At 42.2% G+C, this 19,626-nt stretch overlaps 1 protein-coding gene across 9 annotated transcripts in view; it reads left to right on the top strand.

The window, feature by feature from the left end:
* The window catches only part of TMEM225B (transmembrane protein 225B), a 28,845-nt gene extending 19,315 nt beyond the window's left edge, over nt 1-9,530 (top strand). For 5 of the 9 annotated variants that reach the window (XM_032591561.1, XM_032591562.1, XM_032591563.1 and 2 more), the window contains 4 exons: nt 312-522; nt 2,037-2,183; nt 3,000-3,137; nt 9,174-9,530. In XM_032591561.1, the coding sequence (XP_032447452.1) occupies nt 312-522; nt 2,037-2,183; nt 3,000-3,137; nt 9,174-9,346 (669 nt within the window). In that variant the 3' untranslated portion in view covers nt 9,347-9,530. Of the gene's footprint in view, nt 1-163; nt 204-311; nt 523-2,036; nt 2,184-2,601; nt 3,138-9,173 lie in introns of those variants that run through there. The other 4 variants (XM_030300446.1, XR_004343038.1, XM_032591564.1 and 1 more) reach the window with 4 other exon arrangements.
* Nucleotides 9,531-19,626: the final 10,096 nt, after the last annotated feature.

The raw sequence follows: 19,626 nt of genomic DNA, 5'->3' as shown, positions 1-19,626 counted from the left end.
GAACTGAGCAGTGAGAACTTTAGGGTTGGAAGGGTTCGGGAATGGCCCATTCCAACGTCCTCATTTTATTGAGGTGGAAATTAGGGCTCAGAGAAGGGACGCTGCTTACCCAAGATCACCCAGTGACTTAGCGGCAAAAAAAATACTTTATGCATTTTTTTAGGTCTGCTGAAGAAGTCTGTGAGGCTGTAAAGTTTATCCAGGCAAGGAAATCAACATTTCCCGAGCCTCACATATGTGCTACCGTTTGTGCAGGCATCATCTCCTTCCCTGTGTTCCACTTGAGAAGCCTTCACTTTTCCCTTGAACAGGTGATGCTGACTTTGGAGGACAAGGACATGAAGGGGTTCACGTGGGCCATAGCCCCAGCCTTGACCTCCCTGGGCTACCTGCTTATACTGCTGGTCTCCATCTTTCCCTTCTGGGTGCGGCTTGTAAACGAGGAGTCCCACGAAGTGTTTTTCAGTGGCCTGTTTGAGAACTGTTTCCATATCAAATGCTGGAAGCCTCGACCCTTATCAGGTAAGGAGGGATGGAGGTGGGGATGGGGCAGAGGGAGATGGGGCCAGTGTGGGCAGTTTGGGTGACAGAGAGGACAGAATTTAATAAGCCCCTAAGGGCATTTTCTGAGTCTCTACTTTTGGGGTTAGAGGAAAGTAGTGGCCAGGAGAAGGTTGATAATATCAGGTTGACCACCAGGGTCAGGAGCAAATGTGTCAGCAACAAAGTTTATTTGCGGGGTAGGACTGGCTTCATCTAGGATGGAGGGGTGGGGGTCCTGCCCTACTCTGTGAGGCTGGATTTCAGCCTCACTTCCAAACACCCGTCCGACTGTGGGTGGCTGCTCTACAGAGAATGTGCTCAGGCCTGAGGACATTTCGAAGGGAATGCACAGAAATACGAGCTCAGTGGACTGTGGATGCACTTGAGGCTGTGTTTTTATAAGGGGCTTGAGAGGGTCAGGGGGATGTCTGTCTTGGAAAGGAGGTGAACCTGGGGGATATAGGGGTTCTCTCCTGATAACAGAAGAGGAGAAGCCTCTTTGGGGGAAGATGGGCCACACTGTGTGAGCTCCTTGACCTGGAGTTGCTCAGCCTCGGTACTACTGACACTTTGGCTGGAAAATCTTTGTTGCGGGGCTCTCCTGTTGTTTGCAGGACAGTTAGTAGCACCCCTGCCCTCTACGGCCCACTTGATGCCAGTAGCACCCCTTACCCTCAGTTGTGACAACCAACTTACCTCTTAGCATTGCCAAATATCCCCGGGGTGAGGAGGTGCAAACCTGCCTCCAGTTGAAAACCATTGGTTTAGCCTAAGAGTAGATTCTAGAAGTTTAGTGATACCTTTGTCTTAGGAGTTTAGTGATACGTTTGTCTTTTTGTCCCACCCCCAGCTGTCCATCTCTGCGTGCTTAGAAGGCTATAAAAACTCATATTAACGGCAGCTCTTTCTGCCCATGGGTCCTGTCCCCGTGCTTTAATAAAATCATCTTTTTTTGCACCACCCCCCCCCAAAGAAACCCTAAAAACCTCATTTTAACATGGGTCTGAATCATGCCAATAATAGGGGAATAAATCACCCTGTCATCAAGTCCCTTGCTCTGCTATTTTGGATCTATTTCATGACTTGTGTTAACTGGGATAATTAAATAAGCATTCCCCACAGAGTTCAGAACATCTCAACCTCACAGGTTCTGATTTTCCACCAGCCACTTATTTCAGTGTGACCAGTATTGATGGAGTTCTTCACATTTCCACATGCAACTTGTATCATTTATGTTGCTTACTAAAATGACTGTTTGTCCATCTAATTTTTTTCCCCCATACACTTCCATGTCATGGGGAACAAAATGTTGGAACCAGAGCATTCATTGTTGGGGGCAAAGTGGAGGGGTCAGAGCTGGGGTCCCAGGCCATGCTGTGGGACTGAGGGTGGTAAGCTGGTGGGGGGGGGCTTCTCTTTGCAGGCTCTGCGGGGCTCTGTCCCTTGTCATGGGTCAGGTGTCCAGCTGCAGCCCAGCCTCCCCTCCCCCACAGTGTACATCATTCTCGGCCGCGTTTTCCTGCTGTCCGCGGTTGTCCTGTCTTTCCTCACCACCTTCATCCTGGTGTCCTTTGCATCTCAGCTGTTTCCGAGGACCCGGAAGCACAATTTGGTGTCAGCCTTCATCAGCTTCCTCACAGGTGTGGAATAGGCAGGCAAGCCTTGTTGTCAGGCGGGCCTCAGCCTTGGGAAGGGGCTGGGGAGGGGCCCAAAGGCAGGGAGATGGTTGGTCTCTGTGGTGTCAGGAGAGAGAATTTTTAGGGACCCTCTCACCTGTGGCCTTCTCGGAGGCAGCCTTCCCCCCCACCCCGGATCACAGTCCCTCTCTCTGAGGCTGCACAGCACCCTGTACTTCCAGCTAGCTCCACCCTCACTATGTTGGCTTGGGGTCATTTGTCTGGGGGTCTTTTTACCATAATCTCTATCCCAGTGACTTTCATAGAATCTGACACAGAATGATAATACACAAGTGAAATATGTGAGTGAAATATAAGTGTTTGTTGGATGAATGGATGGAAGACACCATCTCTGCCCTTTGGAACCTTTTGACTTTAAAAGGCTGGCCAAGGCCCTACCCTGGGAGGCTTCCATCACATGGAGGAGGTGGAACGCTCACAGTGGGAAAATCAGGTTGAATTGCACCCAAAGCATCACACCCAGAGGGCCCCGTCTGGAGTCAGCCAATGGCACAGGCACAGAGGGTACCCGGGAAAGGGATTTCTGGTTATGGGGCCTCTGGGAGGTGAGGCACATGGGCTTTGAAATGTGTTGGGAAGGAGGGCAAGACAGGCATGTGGGGTAGAGGTTATTGACTCTGAGAGGGCACATGTGTGGGCTGGAGAAAGGAGCCTCCATGTAGGAACCATACAGGCTGTAAGCCAGGTGACTCTGTCTGATTAAGAGCAAAGGTGGGAACCATGTGAGGAGATCAAGAGTGCTTCCCTATGACCCTGCAGGGGCCAGTGCCTTCCTGGCCTTGTTGCTGCATGCCCTGGAGATCCAGAATCTGAGGATGAAGCCCAGCCCCCCCAAGTTCTCGGTGCAGTGGCCTTACTACGTTCTGGGCTTTGCCATCCTTCTGTTCATAGTGGCTGGTGAGTGTCCTGGGGCTGGTGCCCTTCTCCCTGCCCTCTGTCTGGATTCAGAAGCCATGGACACTCTAGAGCAACACTGTCCAAAACTGTGGTCACTAGCTACTTGTGGCCATTTCATTACTTAAAATGAAATAAATAGAAATTCAGTTTCTCGGTCATGCTAGCCACATTTCAGATGTTCAGTAACCACATTATTATGTGTCTAGTGGCTGCCATATTGAATGGTGCAGATGCAGATATTTCCATCGTTGCAGAAAGTTCTACTCAACAGCACTGCTCTAGAGCCTCAGCCCTATAGCCCATCTTCCTCCTCTTTGACTTTGGAACCAACCCCCAGATCTCCTATTCTGTCTTACTCTGTCCTGGCTCCTAAGGGTTTCTATGCCTATCTATATCTATCTCGGAATCTACAATCTTATTCACCTCAGTCTCGCTTTACTCTCTTATTTTATATACATCACCGTCTAAGTCTCGATCCTATTTGATTTTGTCCTTTTTCCTAATCTTCTTCCTACTATATTAATCTGACCCATGACATAATCTGTGTTAACTTGATTTTATTATACACTGAATATATAAAAACATTTATAATATATAAGAGGTAATTAAAAATAAACTGTGCACCCATTTCCACCATATAGTTTAAGAACTAGCCATATTTTCATGGAATCCATTGTTTGTAAGTTACACCTTTATTTTATTTACCACTGAAAGAGAAAAAAGGATGCTAGGAATAATTATAAGGTGGTATAACTTGTAAGGCACATCCTTATTTCAGAGATGTTAAGTGAAGAAAATTGGCTTGTCTGCATTAATGAAATATGTTAGAATATTAAGAATCTTTGAAGTCCTGCCCCCTCAACCATGTGGCTCTTCCTGATCTTGTCCTCCTCTCTCCCCTCGGGAACCAATTATTCTGCAATTTATGATAATCATATTACTACACACATATATATCCTTAATATATTACTTAGTCTTACATGTTTTAAAACTTTGTATAATCATACTATATTTATTTTTCTGGAACTTGTTATGTTTGATCAACATTGTAACCTCCATGGTAATATGAGGAACTCTTAAGGTTCATTCATTTTTACCATCTTAAGTATTTAACTGTATAACTAAGCTTGCCTGTAGAAGGAATATGGTATTTCTCTGTGGGAGAATTTTAAGCTCACGATTCAGTTTCTTAAATGACTGTAGGACTATTTAGGTATTTTATTTCCTTTTGAGTTAGTTTCAGTAATTTATATATGTCTATAAGCTTATACATTTTGTTTAAAATTTGAAATTTATTGGCATAAGTTTATTCAAAATGTTTTCTTTTTTAACTCTTTATTTTGTGATGCACCTGTAGTGATGTGCTTCTTTTTTCATACCTAATTTTCTTTTTTCATTGCCAATTTTGTCAGAGGCTTACCATATTTTTAGTCGTTTCAAAGAACCAGGTTTAAGCTTTCTTGAACCTTCATATTTTATGTTTGTTTTCTATTGAATTAATTTTTACTTCTTATTTTGAACTTCCTTCCCTACTTCTTTTTTGCATTTATTCTGCTATTCCGTTTCCAGCTTCTTAAATCACGATCCAAACTCATGGCTTACTTCTTCTTTTCTAAGTAGACAATTAAAGCTCTAATTTCCCTGTAAGAATTGCTTTATTTGAATCTCCCATTTTCATATGTAATATTTTATGTTATTGTTCGATTTCAAACATTTTCCAGTTCCCCTTATGATATTTTGGATCCATGAAGTATTTTAAAATATACTTTTAAATTTCTAAGCATATAATTTTTTACTGTATCTTGTGTTAATGATTTTAACTTAATTTCAATTTGATGAGAGATCATGGTCTGTATAATCCTAATGTGTTCAGATTTATTGAGACATGTTTTATAGTCTAGTTTGAGGTCCACTTTCATGTTTTATGTTGAATACAACTTTTCATTTATAAACATTAGATCAAGCTTGTTTATTATATTGTTCAAATCTTGATTTAGAATTGTTCTGTTTTACTGGTGAATTGAACTTTTTAAATTTTTTTTTCAATGTTTTTTATTTATTTTTGGGACAGAGAGAGACAGAGCATGAACGGGGGGAGGGGCAGAGAGAGAGGGAGACACAGAATCGGAAACAGGCTCCAGGCTCCGAGCCATCAGCCCAGAGCCCGACGCGGGGCTCGAACTCACGGACCGCGAGATCGTGACCTGGCTGAAGTCGGACGCTTAACCGACTGCGCCACCCAGGCGCCCCTAAATTGAACTTTTATTTAATCATTATGCCATGATCTTTTTTATTTCTAGAAATCCCTTTTGTTAAAGTCTGTTTTATCTGATATTACTCTAGCTATTTCTACATTCTTTAGGTTAGTATTTGCCTGTTATATATCTTTTTGATCTTTTACTTATATGTAACACATAGCTTATGATTGTATTTTTTCATCTAGTCTTACAATCTTTGTTTTTTTAAATGTTTATTTATTTTTGAGAGAGAGAGAGAGAGAGAATGAGAATGAGAATACAAGTGGGGGAGGGGCAGAGAGAAGGGGAGACACAGAAGCCGAAGCAGGCTCCAGGCTCTGAGCTCTCAGTACAGAGCCTGACTCAGGGCTCAGTCTCACGAACTGTGAGATGATGACCTGAGCCAAAGTCGGGCACTTAATCCACGGAGTCACCTAGGCTCCCCCTACACTCTTTGTCTTTTAACTGGAGCATTTATTATTGACTGACATTTATTGTGACTACTGATACATTTGATCCTTTTTTTTGAAGTTTATTTTATTTACTTTGAGAGAGAGAGAGTGAGAGTGGGAGAGGGGCAGAGAGAGAGGAAGACAGAGAATCCCAAGCAGGCTCCACACTGCCAGTGCAGATCCCAACGTGGGGCTCGATCTCAAGAACTGTGAGATTATGACCTCAGCCAATATCAAGAGTTGGACACCTGATTGACTGAGCCACCCAGGTGCCCCATATTTGTATTTTTTCTACCACCTTACCTCGTGCTTTCAATTTTTTCTGCTCCCCAGTCCCACCTCTCTTGCCTTGCTTCTAATTGATTGACTTTTATCTATACATTTCTCATTATATCCTCCCCCTCTTTAGTTTGGAAGTTATGAAATCTATTTGTATTCTTGTAGTAGTTACTCTTGACATTTTAATACGTTTACTTAACAAAGTTGGAAGTTCATCAACACATTTATTTTCTTCATAAGTAATATAAGGTACTTCCCTCCTAATTTATATGCTATTTTGCACAATGTTTTAGTTTCTTCTGTTTTCTTTTAGTTCTATATATTTGACAGTATTGTTACTTTATGCATTTAATATTTATTTGTTTAAATTTACCCACATATTTATCAGTTTAGATGCTCATCAAACCTCAGACCTTCTGTCTAAGGACCCTCTGTCCTTCTGCCTGAAATACATCCTTTATAATGTGTTTTAGTGAGGTTCAGTTAGAGATACACTTTCTCTCATATTTTGTTTGTATGAAATTATCTTCCTTTCATTTTTGTTTACTAAAATTAATTTTGCCATACTTACATTTTTTTAGATAGTATTTTTTTAAGTTTATTTATTTTGAGAGAGAGAGAGAGAATATCCCGTTCTCAAACTCACGAACTGCAAAATCATGACCTGAGCCCAAATCAAGATGCTTAACCAACTGAGCCACCCAGGCGGCCTACTGTACTTACATTTTTTTTTTAATTTTTTTTTTAACGTTTATTTATTTTTTGAGACAGAGAGAGACAGAGCATGAATGGGGGAGGGTCACAGAGAGAGGGAGACACAGAATCTGAAACAGGCTCCAGGCTCTGAGCTGTCAGCTCAGAGCCCGACGCGGGGCTTGAACCCACGGACCGTGAGATCATGACCTGAGCCGAAGTCGGATGCTCAACCGACTGAGCCTCCCAGGCGCCCCTGTACTTACATTTTTAAGTTGACAGTATTCTCACAGCATTCAAGATATTCTGTTATTACTTTACCACTTCCATTGTTGTTGTTAAGCTGACTCTGTAAAAATATCATTCTTTTGGGACACTTGGGTGGCTCAGTCGGTTGAGTGTCAGACTTTGGCTCAGGTCATGATCTCGAGGTTCGTGAGTTCGAGCCCCGCATCAGGCTGTCTGCTGTCAGTGCAGAGTATGCTCGGATCCTGTGTCTCCCTCTCTCTCTGCCCTTCCCCCACTCTCTCTCGTGCTCTCTCTCTGTCAAAAATAAATAAACATTTAAACAGTATATCATTTAAAAAAAATTTTAATGTTTATTTATTTTTGAGAGAGAGAGAGACAGAGCACAAGCTGGGGAGGGGCAGAGAGAGAGGAAGACACAGAATTTGAAGCGGGCTCCAGGCCCCACAGCGTTAGCACAGAGCGTGGGGCTCGAACTCATGAACTGTGAGATCATGACCTGAGCCGAAGTCAGAGGCTCAACTGACTGAGCCACCCAGGCACCCCTATATCATTCTTTTTGAGGCACTCTTTGTTTTCTGTAAGGCTTTCTTGGGCATTTTGCAGAGTGTAGATATTTGTGTTATGATTTGTGGTGTGAACTGAGTCTGAGGAGTAATGTCTTTCAGAATTTCTCAAATATTTTTATCTTCTTTCTATATTCTTTCCCTCTTTTCCAGGAAGACGTATGTTAGACTTTGTTACTGTATCCTGCGTGTGTGTGTCTCTCTCTCTTGCTTTCCATTTCTTTGCTTTCCCCCCCCCCCCCCCCTTCTATCTCTTTGTCTTTCTGGGCTGTATTCTGAATAACTTGTATAGATGTATCTTCAATTTAATCCATTCACTTTTTAGCTGTGTCTGATCTGCTATTTAACTTATCCATTAATTATTTTAGTCAATCTGTTTTTATAACCAGAAGTTATATTTTTCCTTAATGCTTGTTATTTTTTATACTCTTTTCTCTACTTATATTTTTAATCTATTCTATAAATATATTTTTATTATACATGTTAAACATACTTTACATTCTGTGTTTATAAGTTTAACAACTGAAATACAAGTCTGTCTGTTGGCTGCTGCTTTTGCAGGCTTTTGCTTATGGCATCTTATTTCTTGGTACAGTTGTGATTTTTGACTGTGAATTATTTTCCTTGAAAAAAAAATTATTTTTTGGTGGAAATCCTTTGAAGCCTGTATGTAAAGTATTTTCTCAAAAAAGGATCTGCATTTGTTTCTGCTTGGTGCTTATATGCACAACTAGCCTAGAATCACATAGGTATTTGTGTAGTTGCAGATCCATATAATAGCTAGCCTCTGTTGATAAGTTCTTAGTCAATGTTGGTAACTTCAAAGTTCTAGCTTTGTAGACCCTTGTTAGATTCATCTTGAGTAGGCCCTGGGCTTTTCCTCTCATTTTCTGTGTCCCAAAAGGCCCGCAGAATGGAAACTCAGGGTCACCGGAGTTGAGTGTATGTCTCCAAGGTGAAGGCTAATTGTGTGCTTGCTTAACTCTCTAGGTTCCTGTTTTCACTAGAGTTTTGTTTCTAAGAATGCCTTACTCTGATGCCAGTTTGCTGATATATTTACAAATTAGTTTTTGAAGAAAAATCTTATTTAGAATTTTTGTCGTTTTTAGTGGGAGGGTATGTAGTCTGCTATATTGCTGAAAATAGAAGTTGTCCTTTATCTGAGTCTTTAATACAGCATTTACTGTTCACTCAAGATACCTCTATTTGTTTTATGACATCAATTCTCTTCTTCCATTTTACTTTACTGAGGGTCTTGAGTTGCATCAAAAAGCCTGGGTTTTATGTCTTAAACCCCTTTTTCTTGCCTATTAATAGTTAGACAGTTGCTAAGATGCCTTCCAACACTGGCTGTGCTTCTGTGAGTTTATCCATAAATTTGTATGCCTTGTCTTGTGATGGGTCCTGTTTTCCCATCTATCTCTGTAATTCTCTACATCGGAGGGGAGAACTAGGGAAGGTGGATGCGACCGGAAGGGGTCACACATTAAAGGAGGGAGTGCCTGACCTCTAGGGCACGGAGAGCTCGACTCAACTCTGACCTGAACTTTCGCTGTCACCCAGGTGCCATCTGCCTCTTTCAAGAAGCAGCCTGCCTTCGCTGCCGTTTGTTGCCCAATTCCCAGAGTATCCAGGAGACCCAAGGGGTCATACACCTGGAGAATATGGAGAGTCTGGGAGGAGACCTGAGCTCAATACAAAAGGAGACACTGCTGAAGGAAGAAACAATTATCTAGTCCAGGAGAGCGTCCTCCGCCATCGGCAGCTGTGTGAGTGCGTGTGTGGAGGCATAAGCGGCAGCCAGTTTCTGCTGTTTTTGGTGAGCTTCCTGAGTGTCAGATCCATGTTCTACTTCCCCACACTCACAGTGATTCTGTCTTGCTTGTATTTGCAATTCGTTAAAAAATTTTTTTGAATTTTTCTGAGTTTCCTGAGTGGTTTTTTTTTGGGGGGGTGGGGAGGCAAGTGTTTTCAATAAAAGGACTACTGTCTTTTAATCCATACCAGCTTAGAGGACAGGAAGGGAGGAAGGAATATTCCAAAATGGTCAAGTGAAGTCAGCTTTTGTAAAACAAAAACAAAACAACAAAAGCAAAAACAACAGAAGGTGTTTGAGTTAGTGACATTAATCAGAAAAAAGTGATGTCCCCAGACACAGATGGGACTCAGTGCAGGAAACTTCCTAAGTCTGTGTTAGAGGGAAGGGTTGGGAGTGGTTAAAGGGTGAACGCTTCTCAGGATTGAGCTCCCAGATCTGGAAGTCTGAGCCTAATGGGTCTGTGCTCTGGAGGAAGCACAGGCAAGTTAGCCAACCAATGTATGGGTGTTGCCTCCTCTCACTAGAGCCGGAGACCTCCTGAGGGCATCTCTAACGTGTCCCCTTCACGGTCCTCCTGGTGCTTACAGAATGGGGAGCTCTTAGCTCCCTGGTGTAGCTGGTAAGTACAAATGCCTTAGGACAATGAAGGGGATAGAACAGTGATCCAAGTCCTCTGCTGGCTTCATACCCATTTTTCATCTGAACAGTACCAATCAGCAACGCCTTCCCACTTTGCTCTCTAAAGAACACAGATATGGGAAAAGCTCTTGCAACTTAAGCAGTGCAACTTCAGAAACAAGTATGGGGAGCCGTGTATCTGGAGGGGCATGTGGTGGGCAAGGCTAGAGTCAAGTGGGCTTTGCTGTGACTGTTAGCCAATGGCCTGTAAAGGTGGACCTTGTGCCATGCACCACAGGGGCTAGTTCCTGTTCTCCAGAGGCTCACACCCCAGCAGAGAAGCCAAGACATACACACCAGAAAAACAGCCACTTAATGTTTTAGATTGTTTTTAGTTTCTTACCACATTTCTCTCCAAAAGGTATCTTGAGAGTTTCTTGCAGGGATATGGTGACAGCCTAGTTCTAGTCTGCCCACTTTTCCTCCTAGAAAACAACCCAAAAACCCATACAGGAACTATAATTATCAGTGAAACTAGGAACAGAGAAAACTTACAAACTCTAAAATATGTAACTGCAGCCCAAAGCACTAAGCCAGCAGAACCAGTATGGGAAGCTACAACTGGGAGACCAGCATGGTGAGCAAGGGGGAGTGGGTCAGAGAATACACAGAGGCCCTAGTGGTGGCAAGCTAAAAAAGCCACTAGCAAATATGAACCTTCAGATTTCTGAGAAGGACCCACCTTGAGAGGAAATGGCTATGAATAGGATAGGGAAGCAACAGGGTGGGGCACACGTGGGGGGTGGGCAGAGAAGGCACAAAGTGCCTGGGAGTCTATCAAAGGAAATTTTTAAGGAAGCACCACTTTTTATTTATTTATTTATTTATTTGTTTGTTTGTTTATTTTTAACGTTTATTTGTTTATTTTATTTTTTTTTTAATTTTTTTTTTCAACGTTTATTTATTTTTGGGACAGAGAGAGACAGAGCATGAACGGGGGAGGGGCAGAGAGAGAGGGAGACACAGAATCGGAAACAGGCTCCAGGCTCTGAGCCATCAGCCCAGAGCCCGACGCGGGGCTCGAACTCACGGACGGTGAGATCGTGACCTGGCTGAAGTTGGACGCTTAACCGACTGCGCCACCCAGGCGCCCCATTAACGTTTATTTATTATTGAGAGACTGCGAGACACAGAGAGTGAGCAGGGGAGGGGCAGAGACAGGGGTAGACACAGAATCTGAAGCAGTCTCCAGGCTCTGAGCTGTCAGCACAGAGCCTGACGCGTGGCTCAAACTCACAAACCGTGAGATCATGATCCGAGCTGAAGTCAGAGGCTTAACTAACTGAGCCACCCAGGCACCCCAGGAAGCACCGCTTTTTAAAAAGAGAGACCACCTGGGAAGGTGGATGACAGTGTCTCTTGGTAGTGTTGGAGAATGGAAGGAAGGAAAGAGAGTGTAGTATGATCCCTCTGAACCAAGTTAGGATGTAAGAATCCGAGGAATCTTGGCTACATAGGGAACTATATATTAAAGAAAGCATCCTTCCATGTAGCAGTGGAAGAGTCCTCACACTGAGAAGCAGGGAACACTCTGCTTCTCTGACTCTCCTTCCACAGGATACTCCTGCAAATAGCTGGCCCAGGAAAATCAAACTCATTCAAATAAAAGAGTGAAACAGCAACATCAATACAAAGGTATTATTATTAAAAAAAAAAAAAAAGCACAAAGAAGGGGCACCTGGGTGGCTCAGCTGGGTAAGCATCCGACTTCAACTGTGATCTCACAGTTTGTGGGTTTGAGCCCTGTGTCGGGCTCTGTGCTGACAGCTCAGAGCCTGGAGCCTGCTTTGGATTCTGGGTCTCCCTTTCTCTCTGCCCCTCTCCTCCTCTCTCTCTCTCAAAAATAAATAAACATTAAAAATTTTTTTTAAAGCAGAGAAGTAAAAGTCTGGATATGAAGAAAACTCACCAGAAGTGTTGCCACAAAGTAGAGGAAAATTATAACACAATATTCCAAGATAAATTTAAACATTTAATGAAACAATTGCAGCTAGGGGGAATCAGAATTATAGGAACTCAGAGAAGAACATTCTGAGAACAGAAGGTGAGAGACAGGTAACAGGGGAATATGAGAGGAGAATGGAGAGAATTCAAGAAAGAACTGGAAAAGGGAAGGAAGACTAACTTAGAAGAAGCACCAGAGAGAGGAGATACTAGAACAGTAAGAGGCGTAAAGCATAAGGGTAGTAACAGTGAAGAAAATGAAATCAAGAAATGAAAAGGGTTAGCGAGAATGTGGAAGCAATGAAAGACAGATAAAGGAGATCCAAGATATGTAAAGTTGGAGTCCCTGAGGAAAAACTGAAATAAAGGGACAAAACAAATATTTAAAATGAAAATTCAAGAAAATGTTTCTGAAGTAGATTTCCTTTCTATTGAAAAGTAGTGACAGTTACCTGGGACAACTGATACAAAATGATCAATTCCTTCCATGATGGGGCTGTGCTTTGTTGTTTTGTTGTTGTTGTTTTTAATTTTTTTTTAAGTTTATTTATTTTTGAGACAGAGAGAGACAGAGCATGAACGGGGGAGGGTCAGAGAGAGACGGAGACACAGAATCGGAAGCAGTCTCCAGGCTCTGAGCCGTCAGCCCAGAGCCCGAGGCGGGGCTTGAACTCACGGTCCGGGACCACCTAGGCGCCCCTGTTGTTTTGTTTTTTATTGAAATACACAGTTTTTCTGGAACAAAGTGTGGCCCCATCACGGAAGACCTGGAGAGTTTTTACTTCTTTTATCCACAAACACTGGCATACGACACAAGATGTGCAAAAATGTGAATCAGAGAAAAAAATAACCAATAACCAATAGAAGCAGATGCCATGATTATCCAAACATTGGGGTTAGTGGACACAAACTTTAAAATAGCTATTATTAATAAGTTAAAGAAATTAGAAGGAGAAAAAGCACAGAATTTTAAAAAAAACACAGAAAACTCTACCAAGATGCCATTTCTCCCTATGAGATTTGCAAAAGTGAAAATTTTGAGACAACACGTTGTTTTGGCTATGCTGTGGGGATAGTGGGCACTGTCACATGATGTGGGTGTAATGACAAAAAAGGCATGATCCCTGCTGAGGGGAATCTTGCAATGTCTGCAAAGCTATGGAAGCATTACTGATGTGATTTGAAGTTTGGGTTTGAGAGCGAACGGCCAGGAAAGAATTCTTGAAACTTTTTGGTGCAAATTATTTTATTATAGCACAGAGACAGGACCCAGGGGCAGAAACAGCTGCACTGAGATTGTGAGGAGTGGCTGATTATATACTTTTTAATTAGTGGGGGTTAGGGATAGTTTAACTCTCTAAGGAATTTAGAAGCAAGGCTTTTGGGACCTTGAGGGGCTAGCTGCTGTTAAGATAAGGTTATTCTTGGGGCAGTTGGATGGCTCAGTTGGTTGAACATCTGTCTCTTGATAGGGGTTCAGGTTGTGATCTCAAGGTTGTGGGACTGAGCCCTGCAACACTCAGCGTGGAGCCTGTTTGGGATTCTCTCTCTGCCCCTCCTCCCCCTGCCCCCCACCTGCTCTCATGCACAAGTGCTCTCTCTCTCTCTCTCTCTCTCTAAGTAAATAAATAAATAAACATGAAAGAAAGATATGGTTACTCTTAGTCTTAAAAAAAATTTTTTTAACGTTTATTTATTTTTGAGACAATGTGAGAGAGTGCAAGCAGCGGAGGGGCAGACAGAGGGAGACACAGAATCTGAAGCAGGCTCCAGGCTGTGAGCTGTCAGCCCAGAACCCAACGGCGGGGCTGGAATTCACAAACCGTGAGATCATGACCTGAGCGGAAGTCAGACGCTTAACCGACTGAGCCACTCAGGCACCCACGTTGCTTACTCTTAGTCTTTAATAAGACATAAACATTAAGGCATTAAGGCAGCCATGAGTTCCTTGAGGAAGGTCACGTTCTGCGTGTCTCTGGTATCTTATCTGAGCTTCAAGCTGCAAGGAAATTTAATTTTGGCTACTTTCTCTTGCCTTTGTTCTCCTCATCAATTAGTGCTTTAACAATCTCAATTTCATGATTTATCTAACAGATAATACCTGTACACACACTGTTATGCCCAGAATTCGTGATCCCCAAAGACCACTAGGGAGCCAAGTCCGATGCAAAAGCAAAAGAGCCTTTATTCGAGCTAGCTCGAGCTCAATCCCCTACCTGCACCAACGCAGCGGTGAGATACCAGGGAGAGAGAGCGAGTTTCAAAAGGACAAAGGTTTTATTGGGGCCTAGGGGCAGTTGGTGAGGTAATGGCTGTGGCCTCAGCCGATTTGCTGGGGAAGGGTCCGAGTCCTGTTAGGCAGGTGAGGGGGGGGGGTTACTCAAGGGGAGGAGGTGTGGTCAAGGTGAAGGACACAGAACAAGATGGAGTCGGCCGGCGTAGGCCCGCCCTTTCAACACTTAAAACTGACATTGGTCCAGGGTTATTAATTGCTGCATTTGTCACATCGAATGAGCAACTCAAATGTCCATTAGTAGGGGACATGTTAAATTCTGTTATATCCACACTAGCTTTAAAAAAATGAGGATGTCTATGTATAGACATGGAACATTTTCTAGGACATATTACATGATAAAAAAACAAGGCATCTAATGTAGTTCCTTTTGTGTAAGAAAGGGGGAGACGATAGGGAAAAATATACCAATATTAGTATTTGCAAACAAACTAATAAATCTTTAGAGATGGGGGTAGATTAGCGAATGGGCTGGGAGGAGTGGGCAGAGGTAGGAGCAATAATTCTGTGTAACTCTCAAATCATGTAAACGTTTTACCTATTCAAAAATTCATATTAAGTCTTAAAGGATAAGCGGGGTAATATAAGTAAAATATCCCAAACTGTCCATACCAGCACTTTGAACCCCTTAACCTTCATTTCTATAGTTAATGCAAAACATCTCTCACATCGGCCATTTTGTCTTGCTAAAGATAGGCCAGATTTAATTCTACCCATTTTTTTTTTCTTTTTTAATTAAAGAACTGGAGAGATGAAGTATTTACTCCAATGCCAGGCCTGACACCCCAGGTCCTCTGATGTTCATTCGGTACAGGTTTTTATTTTTTTATTTTTTAAATGTTCATTTCTGAGAGAGAGAGAGAGAGAGAGAGAGAAAGAGAGAGAGAGAGAGAGAGAGAGAGAGAGAGAGTGAGAGGGGGGGGGGCAGCGAGGGGGACAGAGGATCCAAAGCAGGCTCTGCGCTGACAGTGGTGAGCCCCATGTGGGGCTCCAACTGAAGGGACCCTGAGATCATTGATGAGGTTTTACGGGGTGTTGGTGGAGTTTGTGGGGTCCAGAGCCGATGGCCAAGGAAGAATTCTTGAGACATCTTTAGTGCAAAAAAGGTGATTTTATTAAAGCACACGACAGGACCAGTGGGTAGAAGAGCTGCCTTGGGACCATGAGGAGAGACTGGTTATATATTATGGTGTTGGGGGAGGTAAAGTCCAGTGGAAGTTTCCAATGAGATTTTCATATGCTAAAGAAGACTCCCAGGACACTGTGGCCCAGGTATTGTCTAGCTAAGGTTGTTTTTCCCTCTAGCAAAGCATTAGCATTAAGATAGTAGGGAGTTCCTGGAGAAACATTTTACTCTGCCAGCCTCAAGTATTTGTAATGGGCTGCAGGTTATAAGGAAATTTAATTTTATCTGCCATTTCCTTTTGCCTTTGTTTCCCACTTCAATCATGACCTGAGCTGAAGTCAGAGGCTTGACTGACTGAACCACCCAGGCACCCAGTACAGGTTTTTAAATGTTTTATTTATTTATTTATTTTTATTAAAATTTTTTTTCAAGTTTATCTTAAAGTTTATTTATTTATTTAGAGCGCTCTCAGAACAGGGGCAGAGAGAGAATCCCAAGGAAGCTCAGCACTGTCAGTGCAGAGCCCAATATGGGGTTCAAACTTACGAACCATGAAATCATGACCTGAGCAGAAGCCGGACACTTAACTGATTGAGCCACACAGGTACCCCTAAATGTTTGATTTTTAAGTAAATTCTACTGCCTCTTCTGTTTCCTTTCTGTGGTAATGACCTCCCCCGCCCCCCCCCCCCCCACACACACACACACACACACACACACACACACACCCTGCCCCACCATTTCTGTAGTTCACTTCACACCCTCATTTCTTTGGTCTTTTGTCAGATAATTTCCTTCTTCTCTGCCTCTGCCCCTCTCTCTTTCTCCCTTCCTTCTTCTCTTTCCCCTTCTTTTCTCCCAGGCCCTCACAATGCTCTCAATTCATTCAGTACCATGTTCATTGCTAGGAAAAAATGCCTTCACTTGTTATGATGAGCACTGGGTATCGTATGTAAGTGATGAATCACTAAATTCGATGCCTGAAACCAATATTACACTATGCATTAGCTCACTAGAATTTAAATAAAAATTTGAAAGAAAGAAAGAAAAAATGCCATCATATTTACTCACCATCCCTGAAATCGGTCTTCTGTTTGACAATGCCATTTCCCTAGCAATCCCTTGGTTATATTCTGATCTCTCAGCCAGGAACATGAGGTTGGTTTCCTTTGTAGTTTTCAGACTAATGTTCTTAATTTTTCTTCAAAAATCTTCTGTTTAGATCATGGAAAAGAAGGGCCAGTGATGTAGATAAAAGCTCTTCCAAATATAAAAGATAATTATAAAACTGCAGTTATGAAAACAATTTGGCAGGTCCTGACACAGGATACAGATAGATTACAGAATAGGTGTGCGAACATAGAGACAACTTTATATAGGAAAAGCCAGATCCTTCAATAAATGGTGTTGAGGAAAACTTCCTAGCCATTTGGAGTATGGAAGGCAAAAAGCAGATTTTAAAAACAGGATGAAAGAATTTGAAATATAAAACATATAATCTTTTGCAATGCATGAAGTTCATTAAGAAAGACAAATAGGAGGGGTGCCTGGATGGCTCAGTCTATTAAGCATATGGCTCTTGATCTCGGCTCAGGTCATGATCTCAAGGTTCCTGAGTTTGAGCTAGCCTGGGGCTCTCTGCATTGTCAGTACAGAGCCTGCTTGGGATTCTCTCTCCCTGCCTCTGCTCTTCCCATGCTCACACACACATGCATGCGTGCTTTCTCTCAGAATACATAAATAAACTTAAAAAAAATTTTTTAAATAAGAAAACTGGGAAAACATTTGCAAGACATTTGAAAAAGGGCTAGGTTTCTTTCTTTTTTTAAAAAAAATTTTTTTTAATGTTTATTTATTTTTGAGACAGAGAGAGACAGAGCATGAATGGGGGAGGGGCAGAGAGAGAGGGAGACACAGAATCAGAAGCAGGCTCCAGGCTCTGAGCCATCAGCCCAGAGCCTGACGCGGGGCTCGAACTCACGAACTGTGAGATCGTGACCTGAGCTGAAGTCGGACGCCCAACCGATTGAGCCACCCAGGCGCCCCAGGGCTAGGTTTCTTAATGTGCAAGAACCACATCCATCAATAAGAAAGAGATAAATAACCTAACAAAAATAGAGGGAAGGATAAAAATAGCCAGTTCGCAGGAAAAGAAATACAAGTAACTAATGTAGGTAGAAATAATGATTGACTTCCCTTGTAATTAAGAAGTGAAAATAAAAATTGGGGCACCATTTATTTCCCTTATCAGATTGGCAAAGATAGAAAGGTTTGATAACATCCATTGTTGATGAGATTGTGGGGAAACGAACCTTATTCCCCATCATCATTGGGAATGGAAATTGGTGCAGTCTGTAATGTAGGGTAATTCATTTGGCAACAGCCAACAAAATTCCACATGCATATAACTTTTAGACTCAGCAATTTCATGTATGGAAATTCATCCTAAGATTCATTTGCAAAAAGTGAAAGAGGAATGACATATAACAATGTTCATTCTAGATTTCTGGTCAAACCTAATGCTGGAAAAAACCTAAATGTCCACCAAGAGTCTTCAGAAGTCATGGCAAATCCATGCAATGAAACACTATGCAGCTGGTAAAAAGAGCTGAGTAGATCAATATATGTAGATAAGGAAAGATAAGTTATTTCGTGAATAAAAGCAAAGTGCAGAACAGAATATAGCATGGTTCTATTTATGGAACACAAAAAGGAAATGCATTTTACGCTTAGTTTGGCTATAACATTTCTGGAAAAGTTCCTGAAACCTGCCTCATGGCCTCATCCTTGCCTCTGAGTCTTCAGTTTCTCCTTGTTGTTCTTGTTGGTTTCCATCCCTCCTTTCTGCTCAGCTTGTACTCATGGTCACTCAACGCAAACATCTCCCATCAGAACCCCCATCCTCTCATATGACAAATCCCAACATTACATTAATCCACCTGTTTGTTTTAAGCAAATTTGCCCCAGATGGCGCAAACAATTGTGTGGATTGATTCTGTCACTTGTTTTGTTTTTACCTTCACTTGGGTGTGCAGTGTTACTTGACAATTTTTCCATTCACCTTACAATTTTTCTTACATCATTCCTCACAATAGATCATTGTCCCTTGCATTCTAGCAGGTAATATCACTAAGGAAAGAGGCCAAGAATGAACTCCTTAGACACCTCTCTAGAGTAATTTTAAAACCATCTACTTCAGGGGTCAGCAAACTACAGGCTTTGTGTCAAATCTAGCACTGGCTGTCAGCTAAACATAGTTTTGATATTTTTACAGGATTGTAAAGATGAAGAATATGTGAAAATGTGTCCAGTAAAGCCTAGGGTAGTCACTTTCTGGCCTTTCATAGAAAAAGTTTGCTAAGCCCCAACCTAGACCATCACCCATGTTTCTTTTCTTCCCAATTAGCAGGAGCCCCTTTCTCCTCTCCACAGTTGCCCTGGAAACCTGTGATCTTATCCAATCTCCTCCTGCCTCTACCAGAATTCTCTCTTCCCTGTATCTTCTCCATGGCAAGCTGAAGAAATGTTTTTGATATCACTAGGAATAGCTCAATTTTCCCAGACAGATTGAGCCAATCAGCCAGTTTCATTTGGCCCTGAGTGACAAGGTTGTCTCCTATCTCTCAGAAGTGAGTGCATGTTAGTGGATGGAGGCTATCTGAAACTATTTCCAAGGTGGACTGAAAATGTAATTTGTAGTATAAAAGAATCTGAGATCCTGTGAGCTCAGTTGGACTTGGCCCTGGATGTGGTATAAGGTGTGGACCCAATATTATCTCTTTCCAGATGACCAGCCTGTTGTCTGCTTTTTAAATGTCCATTTTTTTAAAGTTTGTTTATTTATTTATTTATTTATTTATTTATTTATTTATTTAGAGAGAGAGAGAACCCCAAGCAGGCTCCATACTGTCAGTGCAGAGCCCCATGTGGGACTGGGGCTTGATCTCACAAACTGTGAGATCATGACCTGAGTCAAAATCAAGAGCTGGCGATCAAACACCCAGGTGTCCCTAAATGTCCATTCTTATCCATATATATGGCCTTTATAATTTACTAAATTATTCCATCTTCTCTCTCGTCCTCCATATCCAATCAATCCTCAAACCTTGGCAACTTTACTTCCCCAATAAGTTTCCTATCTAATCACTCCTTGCAA

The sequence above is a fragment of the Lynx canadensis genome, chromosome E3 (assembly GCF_007474595.2).
Source record: "Lynx canadensis isolate LIC74 chromosome E3, mLynCan4.pri.v2, whole genome shotgun sequence".
In the NCBI taxonomy this organism is placed as follows: Eukaryota; Metazoa; Chordata; class Mammalia; order Carnivora; family Felidae; genus Lynx; species Lynx canadensis.
This window is presented reverse-complemented; position numbering and strand designations above follow the sequence as displayed.